This window comes from Bactrocera latifrons, unplaced genomic scaffold, assembly GCF_001853355.1.
Source record: "Bactrocera latifrons isolate USDA-ARS-PBARC rearing strain unplaced genomic scaffold, ASM185335v1 scaffold_63, whole genome shotgun sequence".
Lineage (NCBI taxonomy): Eukaryota > Metazoa > Arthropoda > Insecta > Diptera > Tephritidae > Bactrocera > Bactrocera latifrons.
Window position 1 is genome coordinate 364193 of NW_017537301.1, and position 13646 is coordinate 377838.

The 13646-nt window shown below is 33.2% G+C and overlaps 1 protein-coding gene across 1 annotated transcript in view; it reads left to right on the plus strand.

Moving 5' to 3' along the window:
* LOC108975231 (protein hedgehog) overlaps window positions 1–13646 on the plus strand; it is a 36869-nt gene that overhangs the window by 18314 nt on the left and 4909 nt on the right. Inside the window, exon 2 of the mRNA XM_018943579.1 lies at window positions 8510–8771. Coding sequence (XP_018799124.1) covers window positions 8510–8771 — 262 coding nt within the window. The remainder of the gene's footprint in view (window positions 1–8509; window positions 8772–13646) is intronic.

Consider the following 13646-nt stretch of genomic DNA (forward strand, 5'->3'; position numbering starts at 1 on the left):
AAAATTGAAATAAATTAAAAAAAGTATTAACAAATTGTTATTTATAACTAGATCTTAAAGTTGAAATTTTTTGTTTCGTGTTTAATAACTTTTTTAATATGTTTCGAAAAATAATACAAGAAAATCTAAAATATTTCATCACCTAAAATGCAAAATAACATTCATGATATTGAAAAATTCTTATATTGAAAAAAAGCTGAGTTTTGGTTATAAAATGATCATATATTGGTTATATCTGGCAGCGGCAGCCGAAAATTTCGATTTTTTTGCTGGAATGTTATTTTGTGTTTTACTTGACGATATACAATATCAATAATTTTCTTGTAATTGTTTTATTGATGCCGAAATAAAAAAAAAAAAAATATTTTCAACAGAAATATTTCAATAATTTCCATATATTATACTTAGGGGACTCACAACTTGTCATAAGGCATCGTAAGTTCATAAAGACATGARTTTTTACATTTGTTTACAAAAAATTGTCTTTGGATTACATACAAAAAATAATTTACGCAATTGCAAGTGTTAGAATTTATGATTTTACGGTGCGTTTTGAGATGTTGTGAGTCAGTCCTCTAGCTATATTTTCGGTTCGTTATAACTTATAACTTTATGAGAATATATAAAACCGCTAACTATGTACGGTTGAAATGTGAAAATTAGAAAACTTGAAATGAAAGAAATAAAAGTGTAAAAAGTTAAACAAAAAATCAAGAATAAATATAAAGATGCATACGAAAGAACTGCCTTAAAAGCCGTTTATTTTTAGCGCTTTACCAACAACCATTATTATTATTACTTTACTTACACATACAAACATACTTACATTTTACAATTTGGCAAGCGCGACACAAATATTTAAGTTTATTTGTAGACACATCAAAAGCACATCACTTTAATCACATTTACATTATATTTACAATGAAGTTGCGCGACTAATGATGATGACCAGCGCCAACAGCGAATAATAATAGTGTGTCAGCTAAGGCGCATGTGCCGCGCGCCACATATATGTATAAACACACACACATACATATATATATATATTCGTACAATATATGTGAATACACTGGAACACAATGTTGCTGTGATTAAACTTAATGAGCCTCGAAATGCAGCAAAAACTACAAATTCACAAACTCTAYACACATACAAACAGATATGGAGATATTTTTTGTTTAATTCACCTTTGTAAGGCTCGCTCAAGAACATTAATTGTCCGTGTATATTAATTATACAAATGAAAGAAAGAAAACACTTAAAAAAAATACTGCAAACGATGCCTGTCTCAGCTGACAGGCGTGTGCTGCACACGCACAGCTAAAAATGAATGTGTGTCGTGTGTGTGTTTGTGCAAGTGCAGTGGTGTCATTAGTTGCAACGCAAATCGACACGATTTAAATCAATTAAATGGTAAAAAATTTACAAACTTACACGCCTGCGCGCTGTCAAGTCGCATTATGTTCGTAATTAAAATGTGATCAAGCTCCTGCTGACTGGGCGCACAGGCTGCGGCTGTTGCATGAACGCGAGGTGCAAGCGCAGTCGCCACCTTCGCAGGCACAACTGCATAAATGTACATACATATGTAAATGTCCACAAGCATTTGTAAGCGTTATGCGCCGATATTAACCAAAGCTCCATGCTTCACACACATAATATGGATGTATGTATTTCTTGCATTTGTATATGTTTATTAGCCGATGTGCTTTTGTTTGTTTGGGAGCTTGCCACAAACTTTATAGCGTATTATTGCTCACTTGAAAGCTAAAAAAAAACCCAAAAACAGAAAATAAACACAACAAAAGTCGCAACATTAAAGCTAAGTAGGCTCCATAAGCTGTCAAAATAAATTGATTTCGAAGTGTTGAAAATTTGTTGTTGTTTATATATGCATGTAAACACATGAAAGAAGGCGCGCAAAAGTAGAAAAACACCACAGGAATTCTTTTGAGATAAGCAACTGTCAATACATGCTAGTAAATTCACAAGAAAGCACATATACTAGATACAGTGTCGGACAAAGAAATAAGAATAGCACCAAAAGCTTGATATTGGATTAAGTATTAAATTTTTTTTTTGTAATTCCGAAAATCTAAATAAAAAAATTTAAAATTTTGATTTCTTTATAAACAAATTTTAAAATTAAAAAAAAAAAAAATGGAAAATCTAAAATGAATTTTTAAATCCAAAAATCGCCTAAAAATATAAATGTTGAACATAAATACCAGCTTGGAAAATCTTAATCCCAACTTATAATTAAATATTAARAAAATTTTTTTTTTGAAATTAAATTAATTCGTATTCGCGATCTCTTGTTCTACCATTTTGGTAATCCTTGTTTTTAATAAGATTTCAACAATGATTAGCACTTTGAGACTTATTTACATTTATTTATTTTTTCTGTTAAATATAAATTTACTGTCATTTTAATTACATTTTAATCCAACTACTGAGCTGAAAATTTTTATTTTATACCATTTTTAAAATTAAAAAATATTTTTTATGTTTACTATTTTAAAAATTTAAATAATATTTTTATTCTTAATTTAAAAATATTTTTAACATTATTATTAAATACACATATTTTTTAAATTTTAACTATAATTAGCGGATTAAAAATTTAAATTTTCAATATTTTATTCACATTTTGGGATTTTAAATTTAAAATATAAATCAAACTTTAATTTATAAACTAAAAAAATTTAATTAAAAAATCCATAACTCTGAAACAGCCTTCAGGCCGCTAGAAAGCTTTTCAAAGCTGAGCTGCAAAATTATCTTAAAATTTTTTTAGTTTTAAATAATACAGAAATTGTTTAAAATTTTAATACAATTTCTAACTAATAAAATTAACAAAAACATTTATAATTTTAAATATAAAAATATGAATGTGTCTAAAAAATGTTAAGCAATAATTTTAGTTTTTAACAACAAGCAAAGAAAAATTGAACTCTTTGCCGCGCTGCATGCTGCACTTGTACCGCAACATGCACACACACACATACAAAAGCATAGTTATGCACATGCAGTATGTTAATTTCAAAGTACATAAATACAACTCTGCATGAATATTTTATACACACATACCGTTGTTTAATTGAGGTGAAATGTTTATCTTACTCACCCGTCGGCATTTCTCATGCCACCAAAGCATTTGTATACAAATAATCACCTTTCTATGCGTGTACATATACTATAGATATGTGTTTGTGTATGAGTAAGCAACTTGCCGAATATTTAGTGTGGAGTAATGAAACGTTAGAACAAAAACAAAAAGAACCAAAACCAAAGTAGGCAAAAAGGCAAATGCTGAACGAGAGGCGAGAGGCGAGAGCCTGCCAAATGCCAAGAGTATGAGAATAGTAATTGGCAAATATTTGATTAGGGAATCGTAATGATCCTCATCATCGAACGGAGCGACACAGCTTGGTTTTGTTGCCTGCATCGCCGTTGATAAGCTATGAATGGTTAGAACAAATTCCTCAGCGAAGAAGTTGAAGAACTCCAGCCTTTATGTGCATACATTCACATATACACTTGTAAATATGTTTGTTTATGTGCTTGTAATTGTAGAGATTTTCGCCGTACCCATTGCTGTTTGCACTCCAAACAGAAATTAAAAACTGATTGCACTGTACGACGGTGCAATAACAACACGGCCTTTTGCCATGCATCAAACAGCAAACAGCAAACATTTGCATGCCGCTGCCACTGCCGTTCTAAAAGCCGACAACGAAAGACCAATAAGCCAGTAGACCGAGCCGCAAACAATGTGAAAGAGTATTGGCGGCCAGTCGACGGCGTGACCTCTTCAACGGCTAGGCCAGTAAGCGGCCACCAACTTTGGCGGTACACAAGTTACAAATGCACACATGCATATACATACATATACATACATATGTACATATGCGTACTATATGATGCATTTATGCGCTCGCACATACTTAGTTGAACAAATAGAGGAATTCATCAACAAGCAAACGTTAAGACAAAAGCAATTCGATGCATTTGCCACCATGAGCGTCGTCGGGCATTTATCGAAAGAGCAAGCCCCCTGGCTTGAGCCAGAGCCAACCAACAGGTGCTACCATGTATGTATGTGTGTGTGGCTGCTTTTAAATGCGCTTAAACCTTTTGGAGTGGCTTTTGTCAGCAATGTGTTGCATTTATTGATAATATTTTCACTTTGGTCCGCTGATACGCTTTTGCGCTCATTAGCAGTTGACTGACCATCATAATCAACAGCTTGACACACCACATACACACACTCATATACACATGTGTATTTGTGTGTGTCCATCGTATTCATGCCGCATCGCGTTCGAGTGTTTTCGAGGCGCTTTTAAGCATTGCTCGCACGCATGTTGTACGAGGACTTAAGTGCTTGTCGCTGCAGCCGAACAGTTTTGCTGGCTGTAAGCAAGCACTCGTGGTTGCATTTGCATACATTTTTTTTTTTTTGCTTCGAGTGTCAATGCGTCTCCGCACTGTTGTGCCGGCAGCCAGTCGGTACTTGAGTGGTTAAGCCTTTTAATAATGTACATAAATGATCTCTTAAGCGACTGGGCGCTAAACTTATGACAGAAATAATAATAACAACGCAGGCTGTGATGCAGTTGCGCATAACTCGTTAATGTTTGGAAGATGTGCATATACATATGCATAGAGTAGTATAGTGTAGCTATTGGTCTAGCTATTTGCACTTCAACTGGCGGTTGATTACGCTAAAGTAAATGAATTAAAAATGAGTAAAAATTCAAAAAATTGCCAATATTTCACAATTTAACTTGGGTGTTTGTCGATTTTTCGCCAGTTTAACAAATAATTGGAAGCAATCTTTTTTAGCAAAAAAAATATGTTTGCAGAAAATAAAAAATAAAAGTTTAGGAAAATGTATTAGCGATTTTGATTTTAAATTAGGAAATTTTTAACATTTGTAAGCTGGCAAAATTTTATTATTATTTTTTTTTTTTTTGTGATATCAAAATAATTTTACAATTCGTTAGAATTATTGAAAATTTAAGTTTTTTCAATATTTTTGGGACAATATTGTATGTTGTAAGAACGCAAAAAGATTTTTTAGACTATAAATAACATTGCAAATATCTAAAATATACATTTTATTTATGGAATCGTTTTCACTTTTTTTAATAAATATATTTAACTCAAATTTCAACATCTCAAAAAAACTAAACAAATCAAGCATGTTAGAAATGAAGCATATCAAATAATATAACTATTGGTGAAACTGATTATAAAATTATAACTGATTTTGTGATAGAAAAAAAAGTATAAAATAATATAAATTATACTTATTGCATTACAAGTAATAATAATTGCATAAAAATAAAACCAGTAAAATTCTTTGTTTTACAGAAACTTACTGCTCGGNAATTATACATTAAAATTAAAATATATGTGTATTATTTATAATGATTTAAAATTTTAGTATATTGAAATATTTTTGAAACATAATAATATATGATATTCGTAAATTTTTTATATTTCCTGGATCAATGCAATTAAACATATAAACCATTTGAAAAGTATGTAAATTGAGTAAGCAAATAAAAATGTTTATTAAAAATCGTATGCTATATTTTTACATTGAAAATATTTTTTTCAGCAAAATTTMCTTTTTTATAAAAAAAACTACTCTTAAATAATTCCTCGATAAAATATTCCTATTATATCAATATTTATTTTTAGCAAAATATTAATTATTTTCAATAACATTTACGCTACGCGGATTTAATTACAGTTAACCCATTTGGTTTTACGTCCATATTACTAGAACACTGCACTCTTCTCACAGAGAACAATAGACTTAAGCGACAAACTTACAGTGAAATTTGCTTTTTTCTCTATGTGCTACAAGCATAAACTCACACAGAGCATAAAGACAACATCGATTCTCTACACTTTGTATACCATATTAAAACAGCATAAATAACAGCAAATCCGGCACGCCCACAATAAACAGTTGATTTTTAAATTGAATTTTCGAAAATTGCACAAGCGACACAATTAACAAACAATACGCAAGCACTACCATGTGGTGCATGTGTGAGTGTGGCCGTGTCTATTTACGCTCAGCGACTACATAATTCGAGCAAAATAGACACATATACAACGCACACATGCAGTTAGTTGCATGCAAAGCAAATGCGTGAGTGACAGAATTGTTGCGCTGTGAAATCCTTTGGAAAATCAAACCAACAAGGTGCACAAAATCAATTTTACGCTCACTTCCCGCCGCACAGCAAACACCGCAAATGTTGGTCGCGAATTGTTTGCAAACGCACCGCGCACACACACATGTGCATATTTGTCGTGTATGCTAACACAAAACGCCCAACTGGTGGCACACCAACACACACATACAGGCGTACATAGTGTCGCTGCTGCACAGCCGTTGATAATTGATTTTGTGGTCGATTCTCGATGGGCAATTAAAGAAGAAGCTGCTGCTGCAGCTGATTTCGAAAATTCCACAATAGAAGTGGAAATACCTTGAGACATACTAACAACTACAACTACAACAACCTAGCTGTCTGTTTTTCATTTATTTTTCAATTTTAACTGCTGCTGCTTCTTCTTCTCTCAACGTGGCTGGCTTGTAAAATTCCCAACGCTGTAAAATGTTGTACGCGCTGCTGCTATTGGAATGCAAATATAATACTAGAGGAAAAAACTCGAACTTTTCAAATAAAAAAATATTGACTGTTTGCGGCAAAAAGCCTTTGAATCCTTTTTGTACCCTACCCTGGTAAAGAAATAAGACGCAGGCTCACAGGTAAACACACTATTTACCTAATCATTCGTGCCATAAGTGTTGCATTATGCACACAAAAGCATGCATACAAACAGGCAATATATTTATTTATATGTATTTGTGTGTATATGTGTACATTATGGCAATACCTTTAGAGTTACAACTCCTATGATGGACTCGCGCAAGCACCCACCATAATTACAAATTGAAAGGTCTGCCTTGCATACGTACAATCATACATACTTATGCATATATGTACATATACGTAGATATGTAAATATGTAAATATGTACGTGCACTTTATTGATGTCGGCGAAAATCAATATTTGTATTTCGACCTTTCGCAATCGCGCAGAACGAGGCATTCGAGGTTGTGCGTTTAAATAAACACCTTTCAAGCAGCAATGGATCTGCACTCGCWTAACAACAAAATGGGGAAAATTGATTTCTAATACAACTTCTTATATTTCCATTTATTTATTTTGGTCCATTGTTAAAATAATAACAAGAGGCCATGCCTAGGCGGAGGACATGTGCGCATACAACCACGCCATTTGCCTATTTAAATAGCCSTGTTTGTATGTAAATGGTTTGCTGTTTGCACAGCACAACAGGTTCAAAATAAGTTTGGTAAATTCCATTATACTTGTGTATTGTATGCGCAGAACGCGTGCATGKGTGTGTGCGTGCAAGTACAAAAGCACTAATGAAGACAACTGCAACATTGTTGAGTACAATCGCCGTTAAGTATACGCTGTTACTTATGATCGCACTGAAATTGATTTAAATATTATCACATTGGCATATTATACAACACAAATACATACTCATGTTCATACATATATGGTATATTCTTCTTTTATTTGTAAGTTTTCGGCGGTTGCTTTGAGTTTCCGGTGACTTCGTATATTCAATTTGGGCACTGACGCTTAATTAGCAAATTTAGTATTTATTTTTTCTATCAGGGACCGACGCTTAAAGGTTAATAATTGATACCTAATACTATATAAGAAGTCATACCCTGCGCAAAAGCATTTCTTATAGCATAAAATCCATAAAAAGGTCTTTATCTTGCTTTTTATAGCAAAGTTTGTATGGTAGCTATATGCTGTATTAGTTCGAACTGAACAATAAAATCGCCGAATAAGCCTTGTCTTGGACAATAATCCGTGCGGAATTTCGTAAAGCTATCTTGTTAAAAATCCCGTTTCCATATAAGAACTTAATTTTAATCAATCAGTTGGTATGACAGCTATATGCTTTAGTGATGTTATATTGGCAGTGCCGAAAAAAATTCAAGAGGAGAGAAAAAATTGGAATTCGGTAACTCCAAAACTGAATACTTGGTAAACGTTTATTGAAAAAAATTCGGTTGAATACTTAAATAATTTGAGCTTAATRGCTTCACATTGAATTTCATAAATAAAATCCTTATGTTAACATTAGCATTTTTTTTATAAATTTGAAAATCTATAGTTCCTATATTATATCATATATATATTTTTTAAATTTCTGAACAAAATCTTTTGTTAATAATAAATAAAATAAACTGGAAATGTATTTACTATTGCTTTCATTTCAGAATTCCAAAACTTGATTTCCCAAAACATAACCGTATTTTCCACTTCGAAATKTTAGATATAAAATTTTTTATTTTTCCAAAAAAAAAAAAACAATACTTTCCACCAATTTTTATTTTTTACTAATTATTAGATTTTTTCTTAATTGCAGCGCTGCAAAGAAAAACTCAATGTACTCGCTGTTTCTGTGATGAATCAATGGCCGCGCGTGCGTTTGCGCGTTATCGAAAGTTGGGATGAGGATAATGCGCACCACGCCGACTCTTTACACTATGARGGGCGTGCCGTTGATATAACAACATCCGATCGTGATACCAGTAAATATGGCATGTTGGCGCGTTTGGCGGTCGAAGCYGGTTTCGATTGGGTCTACTATGAGAGTCGGGCGCATATACATTGCTCAGTGAAGTCGGGTAAGCATAAGAAATTAAATACATTTGTTATAAAAAATGGTGAAAAAAGTTAAAATATTGTTAAATAATGTGTGCAGTGTGCTTAAAATATAGAAAACACAAACAAAATGCTCCAAAGTGAATAGTTAGTAGGAAAAAGCATGTTTTGGAAAATAATATAGCATATATAAAATATATTTTTTAAATACCATTAGAAAGTAGAAATTTAAGCAATCCTAATGCGTGTAAACCATATTAAAAAAATCTTAAATTCTGACTTGAGATTTTTTAATTAAAAATTTGTGTTTTTGCCCGATATTAGGTCAATATAAARAGAAAAAATAAAAAATTTAAATTGAAGAAAATACAAGTACGTTTGGGACATTTGAAAGTAAGTTTTCGTGAAAGAAATAAATTTTGGCACAAGATAAAAATAMAATTAAACTGGTTTATGTAAATTTTTCACATAAATTTTGAGGTTATGTGAAAAAGATGTTAATGCAAAAATTGTAGAACCTTTAATTGCCCATAACATTACCATAACACTTTTTTCTATAGCACTCATCTTTTACCGGATATAGAGATAAACCAATTTTAATCCATAAAATTTCAACCACGCTACTCTTCTTACTTTTTCCGCCTTTAGATCGCACGTAAATAAATTTTCAGTTAATGTTTGTTATTTTATCTTTCGTTTCCCCTGAACTTTATGCTACCAAAAATTTCTATACTTTTCTATCAAGGCTTCTGTAGTCCATAATTTCAGAATTTCAAAAACTTGATTTGTCCACTTCAAAATGCTGGATATAAAATATTTTTCATAAAAAGAAAAAAAAAACAATATTTTCCGAAAATCCTTTCTCTTTATTCTACATATATCCAAGTACCTTTTATAAGCACATTTATCTGTCTCCTCTGCCAACTACACCCGCTCCTAAGTCCCACGCAAACCCGAATTCCTTCAAACATTCACACACATGCATATACATATGCATACATAAAGGTGTACATGCAGCCGAAAATTGCATTGGCCTACAAAGACAATGAATTAACAAAAGACAGTCTTACGCTGAATACAAATGGCCAAAAAGAAATCAAAAGCGGAAAGCTAAAGACTCAGAAGATAGTGTATTTTTAAGTAGTAGGTGCGTATGCATCCTACTGCTTTGACATGTTTAGGGTTGCGCCTGTCAAATTAAACGAATTGATGATGCGACCTCCGCTGAGTTTCACATGAACGTAACGATGACGACAACAACAGCAACAAAAACAAGAAGCAGACCAAACCAAGCCGAAACCAAAGGCAGCCAACAAAGTATCCACAATATGGCTAAAGAGTAGCAGGAGTAATGGGAAATTTGGTAGGGACGGAAGCTGTGCAACAGCAGCAGTCACACACCGAACAAAACAACAACAACAATMAGAATAACCAGTCTGAATAAGGTAACCGCAATAACAATGCTAGTTTGCGGTGACTATAATGCTTAAGGCAAAACAAAGGTAGATACACACACATACATAYGTGTATTTGTATGTATATATGTATATGCATGCGGATGCGGCGACTTACCGATCTATACATATACACATACTATATATTATATATGTACATACAGACAATACAAATAATCAAACTGATTCGAAATGGAATAAATGCGGTTAATGTGGTAGTCGAACGCGGTGACAGCGACAACTAAAACAAAAACAAAAAARCAATAATATAACAACAAAGAACAACAGTAATATATATTCTGCATTTTTATTGTTGTTATGAACTTCTGAAGCACAGTAAGTGTCAACGACACTGAATTTTTATTTCTTGAAATTGTCAAAAACATGCTACATGCATTTATGTGCGTATGCATATGTTTATGTACACATTAGTAGTTAAGTGTGGCTTTAAAAATCTATCACTGCAGTGAAATCGAAAAATATCTTTCAAAATACCCACAAACACACATGCAAATCGGCCAACTGGCGATAGTCAAATCGCTGGGGCGCCTTTTTATTGTCCACGCACCCGTAGGTTGACCCGGAAAAAGGTATCAATACTGGTTTACCGACAGTCGACAGCCGACAAGTCAAATTTCGAATTGGCCAACACAAAAGCCGCTGTCCAAAAGCTACTCACAAGCACACGCTGCTGCATAGCGGTGCATCACACACATGCATATGCAACGAAAATGTATGTAGAAAGCAGAAAAGCAGCCCTGCTATACGCGCGTTCCTATACACCACACATACAAACAAGCGCGCAAGCGCAACGAGGCGCTCATTCTAACCAACCAAATCACGTTAACAATTAATTTTCGAAAAGTGCTTTAACTGTCGAATATAAAGCCAGAATATGGCCAACAAGCGCAAGCAAAAACAACATATGTGCATGTGTATGTGCATGGCGGCAAGCAAACAATCAAAACCCGCGCCTGTTTTAATATCAACGAGTGTGAAGAGCCGAACAAAGCCAACACCAATGGGCCGTACGCAGCCGAACCGGACCGGAGTAGACCAGACCGGACTGACAATGGCACGGTACATGTGTGTGTGTGTGTGTCTTTAGAGACAAAGAGAGAAAAGTGAATGCCTACTAACTGGATAAAAGCGCCGCGCGGCATGTCTTCGTCAGTTGTGTTGTAGATAAATACATACATTTGTGGGTATATTGGGGTTTACATTGTACTCGTATAAATATGTACATATGTATGCGAATTATACACATTTTGGATGTAATATATTTGTGAGGGCACTTAAGTGAACTTGGCGATGCTATTCTTTTTTACTGCTTAACTTCACAAGCGTACACATTTACATATATTGATGCCTGGCGTTTGGTTAATGCATGTATATATTTATACTTTAAAAAAACCAAAACCAACCAAACCCTCGCAAACTTTTTCAAATATTTTTCGGATCTTTATTGCGTAAAAATCGCCAGAAAATTTAAAGCGAGTCGGAAAAATTCTCCTTAAGCAAAAAAAAATATCGGAAAACACTCGCATTCATTTTCATCTGTTTTGTTATTTTAAAAATTCTTTTCATAAAAATCGACCTTTTCAATGTAAATACAGTTTTTGGAATAAAAAAAGAAACATTGTAAAAATATTTGATTTTTAGTTTGTTAATGTAAAAATTTATATAGTATGGACCGATTCTCGCTACCATTTTCCAAACCACTGAAATATTGATTTATAAAAGACCGTCAAAAATATTGATGCTTAATGGAAAATGTTTCCTTGAGCAACCAACATTTCAAAAAGACTGGCATGAAATTTAACTTTTTTCTTTTGGAAAAATTTGTATAAAAGCAATATTTTCGAATTAAAATTTTTTGAAAACTTCGAATTTCGTAAAAATTTTTTGGGGGGAATAAAATTTGCAATAAAAAATTTATTGATACAAATTATAATAATAATTCGGTAATTTATTAAAAGAAAAACCCATGCTATATTTACTTAGACGGGTATGGATGTAATGGGTAAGCGCTACAAGTTCTATTATTTAAAATTAATTTTGAATAAAAGTGCGTTTTCGTAATCATTTTCTACGTAAAATAAGCATAACAATTATGTTGTGGATCAATTTTCTAAAAAAAAAACTGCTCAGCCTTCGCAACTGTCACCTTAAAAATACTGTTATAAACTTGTGTGTTTTAAAACATTCAAAAATTTTGAAAAATTTTTTTCCAAAAAATGGTATGGTATAAATTTTTATGTTTTAAAATTTTGGAAAAATTTGTTTTTCGAAATTTTAAAACACACAAATTTCTAACATATATATTATATTCCCCACTCTACTAATAAATTTTTACAAGCCGCTTAAAAAGTCAACACACAAAAAATAAAAATTAAATTCCACAGCTCCTTAAATGGTATATGTATGTACATATGTGAATGCATGTGTATGTATGAAATTATAAGCCATATATAACATTAGCCATCGGCCAACCACAAAAGAACCAAATATTTTGACTTTAAATGTCGCCGCACGCAAATGCCGATAACACACTAACAATAAATGCGCTTTAAYGGGATCAAAGTATTGCCGCAGTGGCCCCTCCCGCTGCTCACTAACAGCACCGACATCAAGTRACCAAAAATCCAACATATAGAATGTCCTTGTTGTCGACTGTCAGAGAAATTTATAAGTTATGGCAACCGACACATACATACATACATACACATACGCGCCAATAGCTGATCCTTTCTCAACACTGCTCCTTTTTTGCTTTCTATTGTGATGGTTTATTAATCTAATTGCGTGAGGCCGCTTATAAGCAACACAAAAAACAAGCCGCCGAGGAAAGATTTGAAAAAAAATGCACAATAACAATAAAATKACCTAACAAGGATGAAGGAATAAAATCGAAAATAATTTAGGGCAACAGGATCATCSCTATCAATATGCTTGTACATCAACAAATTTCACAGCACACTCTCACTCCCGCTGCTCGGCCCTTTATGACCAAACACCGCCAAAAACAAGCATGCACACACACATAGTACGTATGCACATGACGGCGTGCAATGTGTGGTCTAATCTTTGTGCGCTCGCCCATTCGGCTAAGTGTGAGCACTGGCATTATCCTCAACTGATCCTGATTGTTGTTATTGTTGTTGTGAATRATTTCGATTTTGCCGCTTGTTTGAGTAACCAAATACCGATATATTCACCATTTACAAATACAATAACAACACGCAATGRCAGACGGATGGCATGAAAGCAGCGCGTTACATTAGTTTGCAATGTGCAACATGAGCCACACGCAATTAGAGTGGCAGAAACGGAGAGGAACTGTGCGATAAGGAGCGTGTAGTGGAGCACTTGCGGTGAAATAATATGCCACACTAAACATATTACCGAGATTGATGGTGCTGATATGTAATGAAACTGAGAATC